At 47.6% G+C, this 25,541-nt stretch overlaps 9 protein-coding genes across 9 annotated transcripts; 5 read left to right on the forward strand and 4 right to left on the reverse strand.

The window, feature by feature from the left end:
* Positions 1 to 1,659: 1,659 nt before the first annotated feature.
* On the forward strand, positions 1,660 to 2,273 carry N7503_011330 (DUF3759 domain-containing protein; the record flags this gene model as incomplete). Its single annotated transcript, XM_057070876.1, has 3 exons — positions 1,660 to 1,672; positions 1,807 to 1,947; positions 2,026 to 2,273. 3 exons carry the CDS (start codon positions 1,660 to 1,662, stop codon positions 2,271 to 2,273), a joined length of 402 nt encoding a protein of 133 aa, XP_056917487.1.
* Positions 2,274 to 3,272: 999 nt separating this feature from the next.
* N7503_011331 (SPX and EXS domain-containing protein) lies at positions 3,273 to 6,648 on the forward strand (the record flags this gene model as incomplete). Its single annotated transcript, XM_057070877.1, has 7 exons — positions 3,273 to 3,286; positions 3,343 to 3,397; positions 3,463 to 5,010; positions 5,068 to 5,211; positions 5,272 to 5,445; positions 5,497 to 5,586; positions 5,635 to 6,648. 7 exons carry the CDS (start codon positions 3,273 to 3,275, stop codon positions 6,646 to 6,648), a joined length of 3,039 nt encoding a protein of 1,012 aa, XP_056917488.1.
* A 468-nt stretch (positions 6,649 to 7,116) lies between these two features.
* N7503_011332 (Bax inhibitor-1 family protein) lies at positions 7,117 to 8,081 on the forward strand (the record flags this gene model as incomplete). The annotated part of the gene is made up of 3 exons (XM_057070878.1): positions 7,117 to 7,272; positions 7,349 to 7,419; positions 7,487 to 8,081. The coding sequence occupies 3 exons, from the start codon at positions 7,117 to 7,119 to the stop codon at positions 8,079 to 8,081; spliced, it is 822 nt and encodes a 273-aa protein (XP_056917489.1).
* Positions 8,082 to 9,667: 1,586 nt separating this feature from the next.
* Positions 9,668 to 10,921, forward strand: N7503_011333 (MFS-type transporter sphD; the record flags this gene model as incomplete). Its single annotated transcript, XM_057070879.1, has 3 exons — positions 9,668 to 9,852; positions 9,901 to 10,625; positions 10,656 to 10,921. 3 exons carry the CDS (start codon positions 9,668 to 9,670, stop codon positions 10,919 to 10,921), a joined length of 1,176 nt encoding a protein of 391 aa, XP_056917490.1.
* Positions 10,922 to 11,348: 427 nt separating this feature from the next.
* Positions 11,349 to 12,474, reverse strand: N7503_011334 (short-chain dehydrogenases/reductase; the record flags this gene model as incomplete). The annotated part of the gene is made up of 5 exons (XM_057070880.1): positions 11,349 to 11,539; positions 11,600 to 11,818; positions 11,879 to 11,986; positions 12,060 to 12,372; positions 12,424 to 12,474. The coding sequence occupies 5 exons, from the start codon at positions 12,472 to 12,474 to the stop codon at positions 11,349 to 11,351; spliced, it is 882 nt and encodes a 293-aa protein (XP_056917491.1).
* Positions 12,475 to 12,706: 232 nt separating this feature from the next.
* Positions 12,707 to 16,693, reverse strand: N7503_011335 (ABC transporter permease/ATP-binding protein; the record flags this gene model as incomplete). The annotated part of the gene is made up of 1 exon (XM_057070881.1): positions 12,707 to 16,693. The coding sequence occupies one exon, from the start codon at positions 16,691 to 16,693 to the stop codon at positions 12,707 to 12,709; it is 3,987 nt and encodes a 1,328-aa protein (XP_056917492.1).
* A 925-nt stretch (positions 16,694 to 17,618) lies between these two features.
* Positions 17,619 to 19,215, reverse strand: N7503_011336 (MATE family efflux transporter; the record flags this gene model as incomplete). Its single annotated transcript, XM_057070882.1, has 2 exons — positions 17,619 to 18,541; positions 18,606 to 19,215. 2 exons carry the CDS (start codon positions 19,213 to 19,215, stop codon positions 17,619 to 17,621), a joined length of 1,533 nt encoding a protein of 510 aa, XP_056917493.1.
* A 2,791-nt stretch (positions 19,216 to 22,006) lies between these two features.
* On the forward strand, positions 22,007 to 22,470 carry N7503_011337 (uncharacterized protein; the record flags this gene model as incomplete). Its single annotated transcript, XM_057070883.1, has 2 exons — positions 22,007 to 22,014; positions 22,107 to 22,470. The coding sequence occupies 2 exons, from the start codon at positions 22,007 to 22,009 to the stop codon at positions 22,468 to 22,470; spliced, it is 372 nt and encodes a 123-aa protein (XP_056917494.1).
* Positions 22,471 to 22,992: 522 nt separating this feature from the next.
* N7503_011338 (uncharacterized protein) lies at positions 22,993 to 24,962 on the reverse strand (the record flags this gene model as incomplete). The annotated part of the gene is made up of 7 exons (XM_057070884.1): positions 22,993 to 23,166; positions 23,233 to 23,360; positions 23,414 to 23,488; positions 23,539 to 24,171; positions 24,227 to 24,316; positions 24,366 to 24,679; positions 24,736 to 24,962. Coding segments are annotated over 7 exons (1,641 nt in total), but the record flags the coding sequence as incomplete, so codon positions are not given.
* Positions 24,963 to 25,541: the final 579 nt, after the last annotated feature.

The raw sequence follows: 25,541 nt of genomic DNA on the forward strand, positions 1-25,541 counted from the left end.
ACTCTCCGGGTGACCAGGACCTTGGTAGCTTTAGTTACGTTCCTAATGTTTATGTAGTATTATGACACTAATTACGTTTTCAGGGTCATTGAATGAGATAATTAAGCTGGCTGTTCTTAATTGCAGCAAGACAATCTACCCCTGCAATATGTATATAGATGGCGTCGCCAATATAACCCTTCCATGATCACGAATAGTGACCATATACTTACTTTCGAACTACGATTTGATGTATACGAAGATAGAAGTCGGATGAAACACCAAAACAACAATGCACATAGGTATAATAGTCGATCAACATAACGCTAAACGCAAGGCGGTCTCTTGGTCTGTGGTCTAATGAGTCAAACTAGTAGAATCGGAATTGGCGGCAGTCCCTGACCGGGCGCCACATGGGGCGGTGCAGGGAGTACGTAATGTGAACCATACTGTATCCCACTAAAAAAAGAACAAAGAACATGACAGGGAATAACAATCACCTGAGCCTCTGTGGTTTTATCTAGAACTCTAGCCGGGTCAATCATTACCAAGACGTGAAGAGTTGTTCATTGTTCACCGCTTGTCCTTGTGGCTGGTTCAATACCGCCAAGAACTCTCCTTGTAAGGCGTGTGGACAAGCCTCCCGGGAGAAGCTTGGCCCGGAGACGCCGGCTCAATGCACTGCACATCACAATACCTGCATACGCTTCAGCTGGTACTACCGCGTATTCCGGAAGCATCCATCGTCTTACCGCTACGACTAATTGAGTTTAGTGGTGCGCGTACACAGATTCGATTCGTCTATCGGTAAGCGGAGTAGGGCTGAATGGATCCTGCCCCTCCCCCGATCAGCGTGCGATTGGGCCGAGTGGGACACGTACTCGTACCCTTTTTCGAATATTGTTTCGGTTTCGTTTCAGCACTCGGAACCACTGAAGCGCGGCGCTCCGGTCATGTAAGGCCAGAAGCATCACTGTAGTCTGTAGGCGGTTGTTTACTTGGGTGAAGGTCGTAAATGTTGTTGAGCGCCGGATAATGTGTACCGGCACGGGATATAGAGGGACATCCTCACTCGTCGTAGTTGCTAATGAGGAAAGCATACTGGCGAAAAAGACTCTTGGCTAGTATGTGATCGTCCTCGAGGGTCATGCCTAGAGTCTGGGCGCAGTTGTGGTCCGATGCAGCGGCCCAAGCTAGAGCTCATGATAGGCCTCCCAATAACACTAAGATCCCTGCGCTGATATCACTGGGTCAGCTTTCAAATTGCCCCTCGTCAGCCCAACCCCCAGACATACGTAACAAAGACTCAGGATGGCGGTGCGATCGATCAGCTCCACTATGGAGGGGCAAAGACTCCGTTGGTCGGTGGAAATCCATGGTCCAACAACATTTTGGAGGGTCCTACTCCGTCTCCCTATGACTGTCCCAGGATAGCACCCCCCATAGGAAATTCACCTCAGCCACACTGTCCACAGATTGGTGGGGCAGCTCAGGCTGAGACAGGAAAGGAAAAGAGCTGCTCTTGGCTACACTGAGCGGAACACGTATTCTGTAGACTTCTCGATTATTCGCTCCCCCGTAGCTCGGGTATAAGACCCCGCTAACTCCCCTGCTAAATATTCTTTTCTTCTCATCATCAAACTACTCTATAAAACACCTTCTCACATTACTATATTCACAATGGGTTTCTTTGGTATGTTTGGATCTACGTCATGCATTACACCACGTGCATTACCTCAGTCACCTGTCTTCTTGACCTTTTCCCCATGGCGCAAATTCGTCTCAAGTCAGAAATATTCTATGAGCTGAAACTAACAAGTAACCTAGACCACGCCGAGGAGTCTCACCGCCAGGTGTACGAGCAGGGCGAGGAGTACCACCACGAGGCGAAGTTCTCGCACGAGGCTATCGCCGGTGCCGCTTCGTTCGCTGGCATGAAGGCCTGGGAGGACCACCAGCGCAAGTTGGGTACGTCGATCCCCTCATCCACCCCTTAAGCTCTATACGCATGGTAATCCGAGCAATTTGCTGACTCATTCTTAACAGGCAAGCCTGTGAAGCACGCCCTTGCCAAGGAGCTTCTCGTGGGCTTCATCGGTGCCGAGGTCGACAAGCTTGCCGAGACCAAGGGTATGGACGCTATTGATCGCGAGAAGGCCAAGCATGAGGGCCAGAAGCACGCCGAGGCTATGTACGATGAGCACTACGGCCGGCACGGTGGTGATGAGTGGCACCCCCACTACGAGCCCCCCCAGCACTTTGAGCGCCGTGAGCGCTTCGAGCGCCAGTGGTAAACCCGGCCTCGAAAAGACACGCATTGGACGAAGGCATGATTTTGTTTCCATGAGATTCCCTGGGCTCTTTTATTCCCCAGTTTTTGTATAGGAAGACGAGCATTGATAAGGTAGAATTACTGGAATTTTCTAGTTTGCATATCCACCTTCATATTTCCCCGGCCCCCTTTCGGGTGGCTAAGTAGTGTATGTAGCCCTATATAGGCATACGTAGCTCCGGAATTATGCCTCAAGGTATTATGACATGCATGCTGCAGCCCAGGGTTGCAGGGATCGGATTTCTTTGGTCTTTGTTTTTACATGATTATCCCCCGAGCCAGTCATCACCATGAGAACCCGCCGAGCAACATTCCGGATCCACATCGCATTCCATCAAGCTCGTCGATCATAAATGTCCATCTGCACTTTTCTCGCCTATGATACCAGCCATGTCCAACAATTGACCCTGGCTAGTGTACTTGAGCAATAGAGCGTGGGACAAACTGCAGGGATTGCAAGTCAACCACGATAACCATAAACATAAACTATGGAATTCTCAGCCATGGCACGGAAGATGAGCGCGGTTGTTCAGCCAGTGAGAGAGCGCGGCTGACCAATTGCGGGGCCTGATCGCCTGAGAATCCAGGAATCGATGAAATCATCACCAGCACGTGCCCGAGGCAGCGTCGTTGATTGTTGCGTTTAAACTGTACATGCGATGAGACTTTAACCAGATCTTGGGGTACAGGAGTTCGAGAATCCTGGTCCCTGATTCTGGCAAGCCCTAGATCGACATCCACTTTTTTTATTTGCTTTTGATGAATACTTTACTTCGTGTTCTTCCTTCCACCGTATCAACTAGAACCCGAAAGTTGCGCCCTGCAGCTTATCTGCGCCGGCGTGAATCGCACTACCCAATCTTAGTGAATTCTTCACGCCCAATCTATTAATTGACTTTTTCACTTCTCTTCCCCTCCCAACCACCCAGAGGTATGCCATGACGGAGATTCGCTGGCCAGGATGAAATTCGCGAAGTCTGTCTACCCCTCATGCCCAACAGCACATTCGACGACTGACCATTTTCACACAGAGAGTTGGAACAGGAACTAGTTCCTGAGTGGAGGGCAAAGTATCTCGACTACAAGGTATATCCTGGCTCTCTATGGTTACATTCGCCAAGAGATTTGTGACTAACATGCTTCCTCTGTAGACGGGCAAGAAAAAGCTCAAGGGTATCACACGAGCCATCCAGAAGGGCAACCGAAGTCCCCTCCCCCCATCCTTTCGACATGCTCCGTCCTCACATACCGCTGTACAATCATCCTTTGAAACACCAACCGTCGATAAGCCTCTGGACAGGACCGCACCAGATGACCTTTCAACACCGAATGCCCGACGTCGGGGCTCCAGTCCCCAGCCCATCCCACGATCCAAATCTACGCCTGGGCAAGAGCGACAGCCGTTGCGCGCTGCGGGGGCACGGTTTCCAGAGACCGTAGGGAGCTATGGAAGCATCATGGCAACGCCGCCGGAGCCCTTGGGGAAGGCAGGATCAGATGGGGCATCTTTCGAGCTGCCAGATCCTATAATGGACCCAGATGAGTACTCGCCGCCGGGGCAGAGTACCGACCAGGATTCGGGTCGTCGCAAGGATGTCAGGACCCCGTCCCCGGTCATGACCAGACGCGCAACGTTCGGTACGCCTTCAGCTCAACTAGGGGGAAACAGTCCGGGAGATCAAAGGGTCCCATCGTTGGCAACGCATCCCACTTCTCAGAGTCTTAGCCACCAAGGAGAAGATTTGACCAAAACGAACTCACAAAAGCGTGGGTCGCAGCTTCTTCGGCGAGTATTCTCCCATACAGAAGGCGAAGGAGTAGGGAAGAAATCAGCGATGGACTCTGCATTTGACGCCGAGAAGCGCCAGGATGAGTTCTTTGAGTTCTTGGATAGCGAATTGACCAAAATCGACTCCTTCTATAAGATGAAAGAGCAGGAGGCCCACAACCGACTTAAGGCTCTCCGACAACAGTTGCACGTTATGCGAGATCAGCGCATCCAAGAGGTGTATGAGACCAAACGAGCCGTAAAGCTGATGAAGGATGACCAAACCCAGCGCACGAACAAGCTCGGCAAACTCAACGGCTCCCGAATCAAGGATACCCTGACTGGAAAATCTCGGATCGGAAAGAATACCCAGGCGTTAGCAGCGATGGCGACCCCGAGGATCCCTGAGCGAGAGCGTGAATTTATTGCCAGCCGACGAGACTTCATGCGCCGACAGGATCCACAAAACAATGACGTGTCATATCGATCTGCGAAACGCAAACTCAAACATGCACTGCAGGAGTTTTACCGTGGGGTCGAACTCCTGAAGGGGTATGCTTATCTCAACCGTAAGGCCTTTCGCAAGATCAACAAAAAATACGACAAAACTGTCAATGCCCGCCCGTTGCTGCGGTACATGACTGAACGAGTCAACAAAGCGTCCTTTGTGCAGAGTGAAGAGACCGAGAATCTGATCGCGGCGGTCGAAGATTTATATGCCCGATATTTTGAACGTGGTAATCGCAAAATTGCTGTGTCCAAGCTTCGCCACACAATCAACAAATCCGGCGATTATTCTCCCAGCACTTTTCGAGCAGGTCTCCTGCTCATGGCGGGTGTGCTTTTCGCTATACAGTCGCTGGTATATGCGTCACAGCATTTGCGCGCTGCCGAAGCAGTGGAGCGAGTTCGCACTAGTTATCTATTGCAGGTTTGTCCTCCCTTACGTCACCCCCCGTGTAAACCGTACATCGCTGACTCGATCCAGATTTATGGCGGCTATTTTTTAATTGTCTTTCACGTCTTGCTATTTTCCCTGGACTGTATGATCTGGACCAAGTCGAAGATTAACTATGCATTTGTATTCGAATATGATACCAGACACACGCTGGAGTGGCGCCAATTGCTTGAAGTATGTTTACGCCTCATGGTTCCATTTCCAGTTTTCTATTTTGAACTAACGCCTCCTTAGATTCCCGCGTTTTTTATGTTCGCCCTGGGCCTTTTCATGTGGCTCAACTTTTCATGGATTAATTCCATGTACATATACTGGCCTGTTGTGCTCATATTTCTGACCCTGGTCATCGTCTTCTTGCCAGCCCGCGTGCTGTATCACCGCAGCAGAAAGTGGTGGGCATTTTCGAATGTGAGTCAAGCCTATTTAGATGCTTTTTATTGTTCGTTCTAACAAATACAGTGGCGTCTTCTACTTGCCGGTGTTTACCCTGTCGAATTCCGAGATTTCTTTCTCGGTGACATGTACTGTTCCCAGAGTTACGCTATGGGGGTAAGGATTTTTGTTACCTTTTCAAACAACTGCGCTAATCCCTTTTAGAACATCGAGCTATTCTTCTGTCTCTACGCCAATGCTTGGAGTAACCCTACACAGTGTAACTCGAGCCACTCTAGGCTGCTTGGGTTCTTCACCTGTCTTCCAGCAGTATGGCGATCCTTTCAGTGCATCAGGCGATACGTCGACACGAAGAATGCTTTCCCTCATCTCTTGAATTTGGGAAAGTACATTTTCAGCATCCTCTACTACGCCACCCTGAGCATGTATCGCATCGACCGTCACACTCGTTTTCAGGCCTCATTCATCACGTTTGCACTTCTGAACTCTGTCTATACTTCAGTATGGGACTTGATAATGGATTGGAGTTTGGGCAATGCATATGCTAGGCATCCTCTGTTGCGTGAAATGCTAGCATTTCGACGAGTCTGGGTGTACTATGTCGCAATGGTCTTGGATGTGATCATTCGGTTTAATTGGATCTTCTACGCCATATTTGTCAACGACATCCAGCACTCAGCTGTCCTCAGCTTTGTTGTCTCACTCTCAGAAGTCTTCCGTCGAGGCGTCTGGACTATCTTTCGTGTGGAGAACGAGCACTGCACCAACGTGCTCTTGTTCCGTGCATCACGAGACACACCCCTTCCATATGAAATTACTGCCACACCAGCGCTTGATGGTGCCCATGCGGATGATGTCCAGCTTCAGGAACAGCAAAACACTCCTTTCATGTCTGCAGGAGATGCTGAACATGGAACACCATCATCCATGACCAGTCAACGTGCACGAAACCGACGTCCATCGGCTAGTTTCGCTCGCGTTGGAAACAAGGTTGCGGGTGCCCATGCTCACGACTTTGAGAGAAGGCGCCTTCCATCGTACTTAGCCGGTACGGGAGTCACGCGTGACTCATTACGCGGTGCTGATGATTCCTCTGATGAGGATGAAGAGTTAACCACCGATGAAGACTCGGGCTCGACGGTTGATGTTGGCCCCGACCATGACGACGCAGAGATGACAGGTGACCAGCGATCTGCGATGCACCGGATCAATGAATAATTCGTTATACGACTCGCTTGAACATAACATGATTTTGACTTCATGATAGCTACCTGAACCTTTCTTTGATGAAATGCACATATACTTAATGATGTCATCCAGTCTGAATTGGACATAGTCGTTCCAAGGGAGAAATATCAATAATTATGAGTGTAAAGCTTTTTGCCAGCTCTCTTTTTTAGCTCAATTTTAAGCTCAGTTTCAATTCTAAGTAGAAAAAGGTTGTCTTCTTGGAGTGTTCATTAGTGCATAGTGTAGATCGATCCTATACTCCATACAGTGGTCGAAGCTCTCCGCATTCTCTTATCTGACAGATAAGGCTACACGTGACTCGATCAAGCGTCACATGGCCCGCGCCCCATTGTCATCCTGGACTCCACGCTTCTTTCCATCCACATCAACCCAGTACTCTCATCGAGCCAAGAGCCGAACGACACGCAAGATCAGAGAATATTGATACCCCACGACATGGCTGCGAACGCACGGTATGAGCCCGCCCCGCAGCGGGACTCCTTTGAGGACCAGCACTACACTCAAGCGCCACCGTCTTATCAGGCAACTGCTGAGCCTGCTGAGCCAGTTGGGCCTCGCACCGAGAATGATAATCTTCCCGATGATTTCAAGGTATGTCGGATATTCAGAAGGTATCCTCTCATTTACGACAGGATTAGAAGATACTAACAATGGTCTCTTGATATAGTTCGGAGGTACTGTGGCAGAGGGAACCATTGAAATCAGGATGCAATTTGTGCGCAAGGTGTACTCAATCCTGTAAGTCTAAGGGCTTCCTTTTCACGAACAAAGTCGAAACTTCGAACTAACCTCGAATCTCTCCCAGCACTGCTCAAATTCTCCTCACTACCATCCTCAGCTCCATCTCCTTTTTCAACGACTCTTACCGTACATGGATCCAATCCAACTTCTGGCTGATGATCATCTCTATCTTCGGCGCCCTTGGATTCATGCTAGCGACCTACTGGAAGCGCAAGTCCTATCCTTCCAACCTGCTCTTCCTCTCCGCCTTCACGGTCATGGAAGCCTACTCTATCAGCGTGGTGACATCCTTCTACGATGCGCGAGTTGTCGTTCAGGCTCTCGTTTTGACTCTGGGTATCTTCCTTGCCTTGACACTATTCGCATGCCAGACAAAGTACGACTTCACAAGCTGGATGCCGTATCTATTTGGCGCGTTGTGGTTCATGATCCTCTTCGGCTTCGTTGCGATGTTCCTGCCATTCGGCAGCGCCACGGAGACTGTATATGGCGTGCTTGGTGCCTTGATATTCTCGGGTTACATCTTGGTTGATACGCAGCTAGTCATGCGTCACTACCATGTCGAGGAGGAAATCGCTGCGGCTATTTCGCTCTACTTGGATGTGCTGAATTTGTTCATGTCCATTCTCCGTATCCTGAATGGACAGAATAACAACTAGGTGCAAGCTTTTAATAAGCGCACCAGTACTTGGCATCTATTGCCAAAGAAGGTCACAAATAGGCAAAGTTATGATCGGAATTAGATTGGAATTAGGACGCTCCTCGGAGCTGGAATCATGAGAATCAGTGTCTTTCCTTCCTTTTTCTGCTTGTATTACCTCTCTATCATAAGTCAAATCCTGCATATTGCTACTACCTCTCTCTTTCGAAATTTTGCTTATCAATATTGTATGAGAGTCTCATGTTCTCGCGGTGTGCAATCTTGCCCAGGTGCAAGAAGGTTTCTATGGATGCCTGTTAAAGGAGTTTATATAATACAAGATCGATTCCTCCGCTTCCTTCGCTTAGACAGTCTGCCAAATACTTAGTACTAGCTCTTTTGTTGACGGCTCTGATCACCCGATGCGATGACTATTTGACCCTAGGTGCTAGCAGCGGCCGCTATAGGTTGCTCCTTCCTACCCTCTCTTCCTTACATCGAGCATCCTCCGGGGCTGTCAGGTTTGGCGATTGACACCTTCCCTTGCTTCAAACAGGACCAAATACGTACATCACATGTTCGAAACTCCCAGTGACTCGATGTACGCCTTTGAGGTCCTCGCTCTGCTGGGTTGCCCAGCCCTTCTTTTTCTTGTACCGTGCATCATCGAGCTCACAGGAATAGTCATATAATTTTCTGTTCCCTGGATCTGAAGAGTCCAAATTTTAGGGTGTACTACCCAAACTATAGCTAGCAAGGTGAATCAGTTCTAGAGTAATCTTACCTTGCAAAGACCAAAGAGCTAGCATCACTATAAGCAGATGAAATATCTATTAAAGACAGCATAATATAAGGGTATGTTTAACTCATGTGAATGTAAACATTCCATTTCTTTGACGCAGTGAGCTTACATGAGTGCAAAAGCTGCCCCGGAAGTACAAGAACCACTACCAAAGGTTTTAAGGGCAGGCAGAGAGGAGTTAAAATTTTGAGGCTTGGTGTGGTTTCATCATTCATGCATCATGCAGCCGTCCATGCACATCTGTCCAATTAGAATCTAATGCTTACCGCTGCAAAATACGTTGACAAAAGTATTGGCCCCAAGTTGCCAACCGTTGAAGATTGAGAGAATAGGATTGGTCAATTTGAGATAGCTGTAATAATGTACAGTAGAATATGCCTGGATTCGGAGAATACAATATGTAGTGCGGCACTTTGGTCCAAATGCAACACCCAAGATCACAAATGACCCAGCATGATGTAATGATCAATTATAGCTTTAAAAGAGCTGGTGCTTGATTAGTAGGGGACAGAAATGGAGTATTCAGCTCATTGAACGCCACAACTTTGGCCGTTCCAGTCCTTGTAGGTCCTTGCACATTCCTTGAACATACGTACCTGCTCACTTGATTTGATAGGCCGTCACCAAAGATTTTCAGGCACGACTTAACTGCCTTCTGGGCCAAAATATCATTCACCCTAGCAGTCATGGTGGTCCAGCCCATCTACACCAGCTTCTCCGACATCATTGGCCGTAAGATCCTACTATACACGGCATTCGCTGTCTTCGGAGTCGGATCCATTGTATCTTCCGTCGCGTGAAGCATGGCAGTCCTAATCCTGGGCCGTGTGATTCAAGGATTAGGCGGAGGAGGACCCGACGTCCTCAGTGAATTGATCATCGCTGACAACACCACTCTCCAAGAGCGCGCTGTGTACATTGGCATGTTGTCTCTTCCAATGGCAGCAGGATGTGTCATGGGCCCAATCCTCGGTGCAGTGTTCAGCGAGTATGTCTCCTGGCGCTGAATCGGCTGGATCAATCTTCCCGTGATCAGCATTGCACTCGTGCTGGTGATCTTCTTCATGCGCCTAAGACCTATATCACAGCCTCTCGAGCAAGTGAAACGAATGGATTGGCTAGGAATGCTGATGTTCATGGTCGGCTGCATTCTGTTCGCTTTGCCGCTGAGTTGGGCCGGAAATATGTACCCCTGGAGCTCATGGCGGACTATTGTACCGCTCGTAATTGGTGCCTTGATGCTATTGGGATTTGCACTTTACGAGTCACGTCCGAATGACCTTGTGTTTCCCTACCGCATTTTCCGCTCACGGACTGCCCAGATGACCCTCCTTGGTAGCTTCATCCATGATATGATTCTCTATGCTCTGCTGCAGTACCTTCCACTTTTCTTCCAGGCCGTCTACCTAGAGACGCCGCTCAAGTCTTCAATCTCAATCTTACCGTTCTGCTGCGTGGTCTTCGTGTTTACGGGAATCGCCGCCTGGGCCGTGGATCTCTTCCGAAAATACCGCTGGGAGATCTGGGTGGGATGGGTGTTTCTTGCAGTTGGAGTTGGTATTCTATCATTATGGAGTCAAAGCTCGTCTCTTGCCATGACAGCCAGCTTCCAGGTGATTGCTGGAATTGGTATTGGCACGGTTTTCAGTGTGCCTCCAATTCCCCTGCAGGCCAGTGCACCAACGGCCGAAGACCAAGGTCTTGCTATGGGCATTATGGTTGCATTTCACCTCTTTGGCGCTCTTATTGGCCTTGCGATTGGTGCGACTACGTTTAGCAGCGTTTTTTAAGGGAAGATTAATGCAATCGCCTCACTGCCCGCTTCTGTGGCTTTGTTGAAGGATCCTAGTGAGGCTATTAGTTTTATTCCACTATTGCGCTCTGTGGATATCTCTCCTGCCCTACGTGACCTCATCCGAGAGGCATATAAAGATGCGATGCAAACAATCTGGTATGAACTTGCAGCTTTTGGTGCTGTGGGCTTCTTGAGCTCGTTGTTTATCAAGGAATTGACCATGGAGACAGAGGAGCTTGGTCGACAAGCCTTTAAGGAGTAGAGAACTATTTTTGGAAGTATGCTCAAAAATAATCTAACGGAGTGTGTATGAGTGTCTTTTCGGACATCAGTAATACTTGGCTCCTGTTATTTACGTATTTACCAATTACAATAACGTCAATTGAAGTCTTGATCTTCAGGGCTCACCAGTGTAATAATAATCGACCGCTTTAGAAAATACACACATTGATAGTAGCTCTCTCAATTGGTAATTGCATCTCCTCTCTGGGAATAGGATACGACTGTTCCTATTGAGAGAATCGAGAACTTTGTTGAAGCTAAAGGGGCTATGAACGGGAGATCGTCCCATGCAGGATGATCTGTCACACCTCAATGTATGTGCAACCCTAATATGTAACTATATACCTTGGGTACACATGATACAGATAAGGTCCAAATGGTAATCTAAATAATTACCATCCAGACATTTACTGGTTAGAAAGACCCTCCTCTTTCTCGATTTCCTCCAAGCTGAGGCACCACTTGTCCTGGAGCTTGGTGTCAAGACTCATAGCATAGACATCCTTAGGCCACCACTCTCCCCAGCTAGTGAGGAAAATTTGCTCCGGATCGGCAGGGAGGTCGCTGACAGTGAAGGCACGAAGAAGGTTTTGAGCACCTGTAAGAAAATTAGAATTCACGTCTAAAAGAGACAATCTTGGAGAACATTGGTCCTTACCCTCGGGGACAGTCTTAGCATCTGGCATGCTCATGCTCAGACCCATGCTCGTAGCAAGGTTAGTGCTAGGAATAAGACCGGGGGACACAGCAACAATAGTGCACTCAGGCAGGTTGCGGCGCCAGTAGTGAGCACCCAGCAATTGCACGAATTTCGAGGCACTGTACACTGTACCAACACCTGCACCTGATTTGGCCTTTAGGTCTTTATCAAGAGTAGCTATAGACCCAATTGTTAATACAAATGGTATAGTTTAGTTGTCAGGTGGTGAATACTAACAAGGGTCCTGGTCTCTGACATTGCGGATTGCGCCAGAAGAAACGAAGACGAGACGAGTCTTTGAGGCAATGAGTGTTTCACGGAGTAGGTGAACGAGGTAGTGCTGAGCTATTAATGTTATCAGCATATTAAGCCGCAATTTCTTGAGGAATCGGATCTAGCGGGGCATTTCCCCACTTACCCAAATGGTTCACTACATAACCCTCACACCACTGAGAACCGTGGGGGCCGGGCCCTTCAGCGCTGTCCAGCGTTCCAGCAGCCAGGTAAAGGATGTCGACGCGGTTAGGCCCCAACTTGGCGAGTGCCTGCTGTGTGAAGAGCTGCACACTTCGCAGGCTCAAGAGATCAAGGGGAATGATAGTGACGGAATGCTTGCTGTTGTCGTAACCAAGGTCATTGTAGGCAGCCTGCACCTTTTCAGTGTTTCGAGCGCCCAAGATGAAGTTGTAAGGCTCGGATTTCTCCAGCAATTGTTTCACTGATTCAAAGCCCTGGTATCTGTGTTAGAGCATTGTCTGCAGTGTTCAGGTAGGGGGTCGTACCAGGCCCGACGAGGCGCCGGTGGCGATGACAGTCTTTGCACTTGTAGACATTTCTGCGTAATTGTTAGGAAGAATGGAGTTTCGAATGGCAACTTCAGCTGGTAGAAGTGAGTTGTCTACAATGCCCCTCCAACTCGCATAAAGCGGTCACGTTATACATATGACGTCATGGTCATACCTGGCAGCATTTGATCAAATGACTCTATTAATTATGAGATTGTATTTTCAGTTCTGATGTGTAATAGTCTATGTACAATGTAATGTTTAAGTCTAAGCCCGTGGACTATGATGCTAAGCTCTGCAAGTTCACCAATTCAAAGTATTTGCCGCCAAGCTTCATCAACTCTCCATGTGTTCCGGCCTCAACCACTCGGCCTTGGTCAAAGACATAGATGACATCGGCACGTTGGATAGTCGACAACCGGTGAGCAACAGCAATGGTAGTGCGTCCCTTGGCAGCCTTATCGAGGGCAGCCTGCACAACCCGCTCAGACTCCGAGTCTAGCGCACTGGTAGCCTCGTCCAAAAGAAGAATTCTTGGGTTCCGAAGAAGGGCACGGGCAATAGCGATACGCTGCTTCTGGCCTCCAGACAACATGGCTCCCTTGTTACCGACGATGGTAGAGAAACCATCTGGCAGAGACATGATAAAATCGTAGATGTTCGCTTCGCGGCACGCGACTTCGATTTTCTCATCGGGGACATCTTTGAGAGTGGTACCCAGGAGAATGTTCTCACGAATGGTGCCTTGGTATAAAGTAGGTTCCTGGGACACAAGAGCGAGGAATGATCGGTATTCTGGCAGATTCAAAGAGGAAACCTCCTTGCCATCGGCGAAGACACCTCCGACAAGTGGATCATAGAAACGTTCGAGAAGAGCGATGGTGGTAGACTTTCCGCAACCCGAAGCGCCAACCAATGCGACGTACTGACCAGGCTCAACGGTGAGGTTGAGACCACGGAGAACAGGCTGCTCAGGCCGGGTTGGGTAACGGAAATGGACGTCACGGAATTCAATGCGTCCTTCGATCTCATTCACCTTCTCTCCTTCGGTCGACCAAGTATCGATTGATGGCTTGAAGTCGATGAGTGTTTTCAACTCGCGAGCGGACTCTTGTGCTTTGCCCATGTCTGGTGCGAATGCGAACATACTTCCAGCGGATTGGGCTCCGAAAATGATAGCAGGGAAACAAATGAAGAATTGTTGGATGGTATATTCGCCATTGGTAATGAGGGTACCACCATACCAGAAGCCCAACGCCATGCAAAGGAAAGTGAGGGATTCGGACGCAGCAAACAGGGTTGAAGACTTCAAAACCGAGTGAAGACTCTTTTTGCCCTGCGCAGCCAATGCAGCCTGGTAGTGCACAAGAACATCGTCTTCCCTAGTCAATGAAGCGACGGTGCGAATGGCAGAGGTGGCCTCGCATGCATAGCTGGCGGAGGACTCGTAGGCCTTCTTAGCACGGGCCTGGAATCGAGCCAAAATCCAGAATCGGAAGAAACCACATCCAATCAAAACAGGGATAGTAGATGTAGTCACAAGTCCCAGCTTCCAGCCAATAGCGCACGAAAGAGAGATGGCGGCAACCAGTGTAGTCAGACAAGTAAGGATGGATCCCAGAGTAGCGCCACTGAGACCAGCAACGCTAGTGGTGCCAGTACTGAGGAAAGAGGTAAGAGCACCTGCGGTATTTTCGTCCTTGTCGAAAAAGCAAATATCCTGGCGAAGCATGCTTCTGAAGGCGGCATCTCTGACTCGATGGACGAGTTTCTCGGAGCACCAGGCAAAGATCACACCCTGAGAGACAAAAGCGATAAATTGCACAAACGCCAGCATGAAGTACATCCAGCTCCAAAAGTCACTGCTTGATCGAACCTCAGCGCCAGTTGCCGATACTCCGTAAGCTGACATAGAAATAATCTCCTTCGCAAACAGGACAGCAGAAGTTGGGTTACCACAACCACAGATACCGGCCCAGAAAAGACCAACTAGCAGGACTTTCCATTCGCTGCTGTTGTACGAGGCAATGAACTTGATAAGAGTCCACATAGAGTACCTCGGCCCAATTTCCGGCTGACGATTCCGCAGAACCTGACTAGACTGGGATTTCTGCGTGTTGGTGCGATCGAGCGTAAGCTTGCGAGAGAGAACTTTATCCACGGGGCTCTTCTCATCGTTGAGCTCATCTGACAGTGCCTCGTCATCAAGTGAATCCTCTTCTTGAGGTGTCGAATCTTTTGTGCCTCCGATTCTCTGTGCCTCAACAAGACTGCAGTATGTGCCCTTCTGTTCAATGAGCTCATGGTGGGTACCCTGTTCGACAATACGGCCTTCGGACATGACAACAATATTGTCGGCATCTCTGATAGTAGATAATCTATGGGCGATGATGATTGTGGTTCTGCCCTCCGCGGCGACTTCCAGCGCGGCTTGAACAACACCTTCGGATTTTGTGTCGAGTGCTGAGGTGGCTTCATCAAGCAAAAGAATCTTCGGGTCGCTGACCATCGCACGAGCGATCGCAATACGCTGCTTCTGTCCTCCAGAAAGCAGGAAACCCTTCTCACCAACATTAGTCTCATATCCATCCGGTAGTCCGCTGACAAAGTCATGGGCGTTTGCCATCTTTGCAGCCTCGAAGATTCGTTCCTTCCGGCGTTCCTCGCTCTCATTCTCGAACTTTGTGCCGATGAGACCGTGGGCGATATTTTCGAAGATGGTGGTTCCGAACAAAGTTGGTTCCTGGCTCACCAAAGAAATCTGCTGCCGTAACCAGTGGAGATTCAAAGTCGAGATGTCATGACCGTCAAGGTAGAGAGTACCAGCGACTGGGTCGTAGAAACGCTCAATGAGACCGACGATCGTTGACTTTCCTGATCCGGAGGAACCGACCAAAGCAGTCTTCTTACCCGCAGGAATGGACAGACTGACATCTTGCATGACACACACCTCGGGGCGCGAAGGGTAAATGTGCTTGACATTGCGGAGTTCAATGCTTCCTTCAACGTGCTCCAACCGGTCACCGGTCTCTGATTTGGGATCAAGTGGCGAGACGCGGTCAATAGTGTCGAAAACCTTCACGGCAGCAGCAAGTCCAGTCGTGAAAGCCTGGACATTGGGGGCAACATTGGAGAGACTGAAAGACGCGATCAACATAGCAAGAATGATGGTGAGAATTGCACCAATGCCAACTTCACCATCAACGAGAAAGCGAGAACCTTGCCAGAAGGCTAAGCCGTAGCTGAGATAGACCACCCACATGGCGAATCCCATCATACCGCTCAGAACAGACTTCTGTCTAAAGCCCCACTTTTGAGCTTCGGCCAAGTGCGCATCGTACTGCAAAGCCAGCTTCTCTTGTGTGCCAAAGGCCACGGCGTTTCGAATGGACGAAAGAACCTCCTCGGCCACGGTTCCTCCAAGGGCATAAGCAGACAGTGATTGCTTGTTGTACTTTACCATGAACTTGCCGCAGCCACCCAAAACGACCACAATCGCAACGATGATGGAGCAGAGAATCAGGGCGAGTTTCCAGTATTTGACGAAAGCAATGATGAAGGCGGTGATGAAAGTTGCGATCGCAGCGAGACTCTGGCTGACTTTTTCGGAAATACCATCTTGGATAAGGTTCGTATCAGCTGTGATGCGAGTGGTGATCTCACCCGCACCGAGCTTGTCATAGAAGCCAATGTTCTGGCGCAAGCAAGCAGCGAGATACTCCTCTCTAATCCGTGCGCTGATCTTCTCTCCGGTGTAGATGAATCCAACAGTCGAGATGTAGGTTGTGAAGAACTTAGCAATAGCCAAGTAGACGAAGTAAAGGACATTGTGAGAGAGTTTGCTGCGGAAGTCTTCCAACGCACTGCCGCCAGCGGAGAACGAAGAAATTTGACCAGCAAGGTTACCGAAGATAACAGTCATCAACGGTTGAGCAGCACCAGCAGCGATGGCGCAAAGAGCGGAGATTGCAATAATGATCAAGTCGGTGGTAGTCGCATAGCGATACAAGGTCTTGATACCAACTTGAACGGGCGGTACCTCAACTTGTCGTCGCAGGATCTCAGCCTCTGCCGGAGGGATGTTCTTGAATGGATCATCTTCACCCAGTGATTTTTCGGCAGTCACACGCTTCGAATCAAGTTTCGTAAGGTCATGTTCTTTGGAAGTGTAGTCAACATCGGTGTTACCCTGGGAAATATTGGTCTGCTTCTCGTCCACATACTCAGAGTCTTCAGTAGACCTGTCAGTAGTTGCGGTATTCGACATGTCCCTGGATTTGTGCTTCTAGGCACCTCCGAACTTATTCTATACAAAGGTTAACAAGCGCATCATGACGTGGTCCGGGGTATTCACGCACGATCCAATATTAAATTAAGATTAGCGCATTCCAAGCAAGATAGGCGCAACGAGTGACTGATAGTTGGAAATAGAAAGTAGCTAAAGAATGGAAAGGAGTTGGAAGTCAAATAAGAAGGCAAAAGGTTGAATTTGGTCGTTTCGGGAGGAAAGGCTTCCGATCCATCTCCACAGATGGCACATTAAAATTTATGCGTATGGACGTACGCAATACGAACACGAGCACTCAAAAGTGGGCGAGATGTCCCTGACTCAGTCATTAAACTTCATTTAATTGGCCGGGAACGGGATGCAACCATACCCTGATTAACCAAAATAGCGCTGAAATCTGTTCTGTACTTGGAATAGCGTCTCTTTACCGACAGGTGCTTCCCAAAATAGACGTTTATTGGCTTATGCGTGAGTGCCTATCGAGCTGCACTACACATGGCAACGTCCAAGCGAGCAATCAATTGTTCCAGAAGACCCACTTTTCATCGAAGTTGCCTCGTGCTTTGCGATGTCCTCGGGTTCTTTTCTGATTGGTCGTGTCGCGTAGTGTGGGTCCGGAACGTTTCTTGTCCCACATCCGAGACCCCTTTCTTGAAGAATGCTGCATAATTCTTGGGTTGGTAGCTCCCAAATTTTGGTCGCTTGTACTGCGACCATAGTACAAGATGTATATGCAAAAATGAATCAAACCAAGTCCAAAAAGAAGTACATCTACGTCAGCGTGTGGAAAAGTTTACAACCTTGGAATGCTTGTTCATATTGCGGGCTAAATGGGGAATTGCTAATAACCAAGTCTATCAACTTTGGGATGTATCGAGAAAATAAGAAAATTCTCAACCATGAATCAAACATCACCCACATGTTCCTCATTTATATGATTCGAGATCTCATGATCCATACGCTTGAATGCGTTGCGCACCTCGTCATCCCATTTGGTGCAGGCAACAACGATCCACTCCAAAATACCGACACAATACAGAGCAACACACTGACCAACCCAAAGGCCTTTAAGACCCCAGCCATGTTGAAATGCAAGCCAAATACCCAAAGGCAAAGCAAAGCAATAATAGCTGACAATGTTCACGGCCGCGCCTAAGTGCTGTCTCCCCATACCTCGCAGAACACCACCACAGGCACCATTAATACCGTCTGCAATCTGAAACAACGCAACATATGGTATAATCTCCGAAGTGAGATCTATCACACGGGGATCATTGTTGAAGATCTTGGCGAAATGATCTCGAGTGCCCATCAGGATAGCAAGCACCACCGCGCCAAAGACACAAGCAAGTACGGTGGCCAGGTGAGCAGCACGCATTGCTGCTTGGGCCTCTCGTGATCCTAGTAGATTACCCACCCGGGATGAAATAGAAACGCCAATTCCAAACGGAATGGTGTTCATAATCTGATCGGCGGTCATGATCACACTTTGAGAGGCGAGCGAAATAGTACCGAGCCGACCTGCAGCCAGTGCGACGATTTCAAACGCCCACCACTCAGTACCAACATGTAGAATCCCAAGAATTGCCAGCCGTGTGAACGTCCCCAGGTTTTTATAAGCATCTCGCGACCACCCACCCCAGCATTCGGAACCGGCGATATATTTTGCGTAAAGAACCAAGAGGATGAAGGACAACCAGTACGAAATGTTGGCTGCGAGGGGGGCACCGAGGATACCGATATTGAGTGTATAGCAGAAGGTATAACACAAGGCTGCGTTGAGAGGTGATGTAATCATAAGAACGTATGTTCCCGCTCTCATGATGCCTATATTCGGTGTATTAGACCCCGCGAATGGACTATCGTATAAAAACAACAACTTCTGTCTTACCTTGTGCCTGTAAGTATTTCTTCATGATCTCAAAGTAGATATATCCGAGCCCCCCGGGAATGAGACAGATCAGAAATCTTGAACTTTGATACGAAAGTTGAGGATCTTGACCGAGAGCCAGAAAAATGGGATTGGAGCATGCCCAGATAATAGCGACAGGTATGTAGAGGGCACCAAGAACCAAGAATGCTCGTTGGAGCAGTATACCCAAGTCGTATTTGTTTTTGCTGCCGGTAAACGTTGATGAGGCTAAGGTATCCAGAGCAGTTGTTCCTCCCAGTGCAATCATCCATCCTGTCACCAAGGCAAACATGAGAGAGAATGCACTGACGGCCAGATCCAGCGGGGAGGCGCGACCTGCAATGATAACAGTGACGGTCTGCAGGCTCATTTGGAGCATGTAGGCAAGAATGACAGGAACGGCGCCCTTGAGCAAGACCCATGATTCAACAATAAGAGAATTTTGCCTTGTCTTGCCTGTAGCGCCGGGCGAGGAGGTTTCATGGTCATTGTGTGGAATCGGCGGATTCAAGAGTGATGTATATTCATCTGGTGTACTCGTCGGGGTATTGCCAATGGTTGGGCAATAGTCCTTTCCTAGGTTTGCCATTGATTCGACAGAAACAAACAGAACACAGAACAATTAAAAGCGATAATGAGAGGAGCGGTTCTGCTGCATTGATAAGGCAGACAATACATTTTATATGCTTGTGAACTGCAGAGTTGTAGACAGCCCTGGAGTACCTTGTACACAAAGGAGGTAGATCGGAGCCAACCCAACAGGCTAATTCCACTTAACCCAAACTGGAAGTGCAGTGAGTTATCATGCCAGCCAGCTCATTCATTTCTATTTTTGCTCCGATTTCGGGGTATAGCAGTTTGCAAAGCAGGGTTGATCTTGCTTTTGGTATCTTGAGTTTTGTTTGTACAACCATGTCATTGGGTATAGATTTGATGATAAGGTCAAATGAAGATCACCCAGTCATTATGTGACACATCCTCATGGTTATCTTCGATATGGAATTTTACCGCGTCAATGGGTCTAGAGCGGACACACTGAGGCTCTCGAAACATTACCCCAATTAGGAAGGCGGGGTAGAATACGTAGTAAGTGCGTTGTTGACACCTTATAGCGCATAAGATAAAGTTTCCACAATCTGGATAGATAGGAGCATTAGAATTGTATTTCGAATCTGTTTCTGGATTTAAAATGGCAATCCCCATTGAGGCCTTTCGCCCATCACCCTCCATGATGACGAATATTTCATTTCATACACTATCTGCGGGACAAATCTCTTTGAGAAATACCACTCAGACAGACATAAAATTTCACATCAATTGTTTGACAGATTTCATGAAATTTAACTTCATTGCCTTGTTTATGGTATTTTTCATTGTGTGTCTTTTTTCATTGAATCTCTTTGTCCAAACTTGGCCCACGCTACCTCAAAGGATCCCATCCGAAAGCCGAAAATCTGGACTTCGAGATCAATTCCCCGAAGATTCTCAGACCAAATCCTTGATTCAGATTACATGTACACCTATTCTGCATGATCACCCAAAGTGAGACTCTAAATGTTCTCGTGCATGCCCTCAATACTGCGCTGCAGGCCGGAAGTTCCGGATTGCCTCCACGTAGCTGTAGGTATTACTCCACCATTACCCCACAAAAGTGTACAAGAAAAATGAAAAAAGCAGCTGATAAGCTATCACCATAGTCCAATCAGAGGAAAGCATATAATTGATGTCATTGTCACCGACAAAGACCCCGCGGTCTATGTACCCCTTACCTTTTACCTGCTGACACATGAACCACGCTCGGGGTTATACTCAATCATGTTTTTGAATAATGATTGATTGGAAGATACGGTGCTCTAATATGCCAAATCGTTTAGAGAGAAAAAGAGTCTTATGTCACAAGGACAAGAAAGGTGATGAGCAAGAAAAGAGAAAAAGGAGGAATAAGGGCTGAGCTTTTAACCACGTTTTGCTTTAATTTTTTTAAACGGCATACTACTCTCTACGACAATCCGTCCATCATTCACAAGGAAATAAGACGTTTATCAGACTTTTTGTCATATACATATTGCTAGGGATACATGCCTGATGTTATTGCTAGATATATGTGAGTTAAACCGTCTAAACCGTCTCGCCTTTTCCGTTTTCAGCTTTGAACTCTCGTGGATCACTCGCCTCTTATACCTTTGTACCTTTAATGCCACAAATCAGTAGCATTTCTCCCCGCTGCGTATTACTCACAGCCACTAAGATAAATTGACTTGAATCTCATGTATACATGAAACAGAACTTCAACTCGTGTACATTCTATCGCTTCAAGAAGAAGTTGTAGATTCTCATGGAATTCTGTGATGTACTACGTGGGGTGGGTACAGGTAAATAGAAGAAAACGGAGGTGAAACCTGAAAAATTGCCCTTTGCCCGGGATTTGCGTTATAGCCGGAGTAGCACCCCATCGGACCTAGTTTAGATGGTCTTTCGGGAGTATCCCGAGGCAATATGGAGATTTAATTGCGAAAGGATTCCATTGTATGAGAGAATAAGCCGAAGCAATAGGTCCCTTGCATGGAATAGGGCGAGGCGATAGGTTAAGTTTCGCCCTACAGCCAGACCCTTCTTACTAACCGGTATTAGCGCAAGCCTCAACTGACAAAAAACAATAGGCAGCTCTTCATAGCCAGATCCTGATTCGTGGGTCAAATTTAGACCCTAACTGAATAGGGATGTGGGGATCAAATGTGGAGATCCCCGGCTGATCACGGATTGAAAACCCTGGATGCTATATGACCAGGATTCTCGGAGAGTGCTCTTGCTAGCGAAGGCTTAGCTTACCTGCATGAAAGCTTCCTTTGGGTCTGAATTCCATCAACATTTCAAAGAGCCCAAGTCTGACGACGTGGTATAGCTTTGCCATTTGAAGTGAGGGAGAGCAATTGAAGGTCAGTGGCTTCATATCCCGATCTTTGGCTCTGGCGCAATGACTCAGCATCTAAGATTGGCCATGAGCACTAATTTCCGAGGAAGTAAGCTTCGTCCGGCCAGATTACCCTGGCGTGACCCGACCTGCCGAAATTATGACCGAGAGGTCAGGACTCACCCAGTCTCCACTGCGTGGTGAAGAAAGGATTCGACACGATGTAACCCTTCAACATATTTAAAATATCAATATAGCTTCAATGTACCATATGACTATTGGCCTCCGCCAGAAAGCGGTAGAAGTCATCTCCGGACAGACAATCATGTGGTAGAATTTCTGTTAGCGTATTTGACCAGCCCACAACCTATACCAGAAACATATAAAAGCATGCTTTATATCCTTTAATACAAGAGGAAATCATCTAAAGTCCACAATCGAGAACAAACCATCTGACATCCAAAGAAGAATGTTCGGGTAGGTCATTGCCCCTTCGTCTTTTGCATACTTATACATCCACCACTCGAAGAGACAAAGAAGAAAGCAATATGCTAACACTCGAACCAAAGCCCTAAAACTATTGTTTTGGCTGCGGCAGCCCTATTCCAGGTCACCCAGGTCGTCGCCACCAACTGCCAGACCATCCTCAAAGACACCTCGACCTTCACTGGCAGCTCCATTATTGAGCATAGGTCGCTTGTCATTTACAAGAACGGCAATGCCGTTGGTTCCTACAGTGGCAACCCATATGGTGGCGAGTGGATCAGCATCGACTCTCAGCTGCCCTACGTCTTCGTCTGGGCCGCCAATAGCTACGGCGCCGGGCCCGCGTCCTGCAAGGGCAAGTACGCCGACCAGACGTCCCTCAAAGGCAAGGTCTCCGGCTCCGGTTTGCAAAAGGGCAGTGTCTGCACCATTGATTTCAACTGTTAAGAATCTTTCTGTATCGGGGAGGGGAGAGGGAGGAAGAGAGGGAATCGATGTTTCGAAGTAAAGAGACCTAGGAGGAGTTTTGGCAAGGGTTGCACCATTTAATGGTAGACCTTTGTTATACCTGCTAGGCTCAAAGAGTTGACAGAATAAAAGATGATCATAATGCTAGCTATCTTGCATATTGTAAATGAAGAATATGTGCTTGGTTTTAATGGGTTGAGAAGGAAGAAGGCCGTTCAAGGTGAGTTTAATGGTTTTGGAGATAGATTTCGTGTGCATTAGAGAGAGTTCCAGCGAAGTCAAATATTGCCAGATTTATCATCTTGGGAAGGAGCAGTGTTTATATTATTCAGTGGCAGAAAAGTAGGAAATAATCTCTATTATACGCATGACAAGGCCAGGATGCCTGAGGCGCCTGACTGCTAAACCTTTCTAGGTCTAGTGCCTTCCTTATGGCAATACGCAGTGATTGTTTGCAGACAAACAAGTAAAACCGCGTCTATCAATTGCTCGAACCTACACACCTATGTCATATTCAGGGTTTACCCACGAGGGTTGGGGTGCCTTTTCCCGCATCCATGCACCGTATCTGTGAAGCGCGCCTATCATCAATCCTCCCCCCACAACGACGATCAATGCTTGCGTAGTAAATGTCCAGGTCCATCCCATGGAAGTTTGCCAAGAAGCAATGAAGAACTAAAAATAAGCAAGTCAGCGACTCACTTCAAATGCTCATATTGGGTTTTAGTACCGCCCACTTACTGGATTGATGAATGCACTCAAGTTGAGAAAGACTGCATAGAAAGTAATGACACTTGTCGATTGCAAAGGATAGGCATCGACAATGTAACTGCTTGCAACCGTGTTGCCTACCTGAATGCCGGCAGCAACTGGAAAGCATTAGCTTAGGCTCATTATCTCTGGCGTTCGGTACGAAACATACATAGGAAGAAAGCGATCTGGCCGACGATCCAATGGTAATCTCGATCGAGACTGACGCCCCAGACAATCAACCCAACTGAGGAAAGTCAATATTTGAGTAATCAATGAGCCTGATGCAGTACATACCAGCAGTAACAAGAATAGCAGGGTATGCTAGCCACAGCCTCATCTCGGCGACTCGATGGCCTCCATTCTGTTTCGAGAGCTTTGCGACAATATAATCACTCAGACTTCCAGAGCAACATATTTCCGAAAGGATTGTCCCCAAAAACAAACCAATAAACAGTAAACCTTGTATAAGTGGACTGTAGGTTGCATATGCCGAGGGTACCATGGTAATAACTGATAAAACCCACCAGTACCAGAGAAACGAGTATCCAATGACTGCAATCACCACTGCAGGCAGCCGAAAAGTGAGAGCAAATCTAACAATCGAATCCCACGGCTTAGGGTGACGCATACCCGGTACAGGTCGTAAGTTGACGAAAGGCAGCTTCCGTGTCCGGGGTGGGTCTGAGAATGATACCTCAGCTGGAACTGTTGCCTGGGGAGTGACAGCTTCTTTGTCGGCTTCGTGCTTTTCGTTCTCAGAAACATTCTGCTCGTTGAACTTCACGATGCTTTCATTAAGCAACATCTGCTGACGAGGGTAGAGAGTTTCAGGCATGAATAATAACTCAAGCACCAGCAACACCGCGAATAATATGGCATTGAACCAATTAATCCATTGAGCACTAACGACATTCAAAAAACCGCCAACTTCAATTCAGTCAGTCAATTAAGTTGCTTGTCGTAGTTTGAATTTTTCACTTACAAGTTGGTCCAAGAAGAAGCCCAGAGTCAATGGCCAAAACCCAGAGGCCAAGCTTTTGTCCACGCTCATAGTCGAAAAACAAATCATTCACTGGATCCATTAGTTATTAAATAATCAAGTCGTCATGAACCTCACCTACCGACAGCCATTCCCACTGTTGATGCAGGACTGACACCAAATCCCTGAAAGAAGCGCGCTGCCATGTAGCCCGAGTATGTATCTGCGACTGCAGCACCAATTGTTGATACCAACGATATGATGGTCCCAAGTAAGAAGATAGTTCTTCGCCCATATATATCGCTCAACGAAGACCATATCAGTGGGCCAACTGACAGACCCAGGGCGGGAATAGCCACAGTCCAGTTAACTTGGGCGTAGTTGATCTGATATTGAGTTTGAATTTCCGCGAAGGAGGGAACCGTGGTTGTCGTAAGGTAGGTAAACAAAAAGTATCTACCAAGGCCGTAGTCAGAGATTGGTATAGAGTAATTCCAAATTGGAAAACATACTTGAACATAACAATTGCAAGAATGACATGCTTCTGAAACTTTGACCAGTTCAAGGGATCTAAGGCATCGGATGTAGGCTGTGGATGTAGCTTGATTCCTTCTTTGTTGACAGCCGGCACTTCAATCGCAATTTGGGCTCCATGACCGACGTTTACTGGTGTCTGGTCACCAGATTCGCTGAGTCTTTGGTCTGGATCACTTTTCTCGGTATATTTTTGATCGTTCATAATGACAGTAATGAGCAATAAAAAGCATATATAATAGTGCCTAGAGGATATAAGTTTTATTAAATCAGAGAATTTATCATCTATTGACCTCTCACAAGTTATATTACTTACTTAGAAAACTCTCGATTACCCCCCTAGAACAACCCTTATCAGTGACTTCAACTCCATAGATAGTTTAGTGTTCAATCGTAAGCAAAGAACACCATTCGACATGATTACGCCACAATCGAACCAGAAATACTATTGAAATCGTTCTAGCGCTGTAACCGAACAAAGCCTTTCACTGAAGTACATGGTACCTAGTGGTTCAAGCATACCCAATGCCTTATCTAAAACCAAAACAGCAGCGTCGCACCGAATTCCAAACAAACTTCAACACAAAGAGATAACAAATTTGAAGTTGTACATAAACTTGAAAAATAAATAAGATTGTTCTCCGCGGGGCGTTTTTCTCCACATCTCATGTCCGTTGTCGGAGGACACTTTATTTCTCGTTGTTTGTGATAGAGGATCTTCCCCTCATTGGCCTCTAACCAGTGATCGTCAAGCGATAAGCCATCTCTTCAATAACCCAAATCC

Source organism: Penicillium pulvis (genome assembly GCF_028828015.1).
Source record: "Penicillium pulvis strain IBT 33274 chromosome Unknown scaffold_8_segment0_segment0, whole genome shotgun sequence".
NCBI classification, from domain to species: Eukaryota; Fungi; Ascomycota; class Eurotiomycetes; order Eurotiales; family Aspergillaceae; genus Penicillium; species Penicillium pulvis.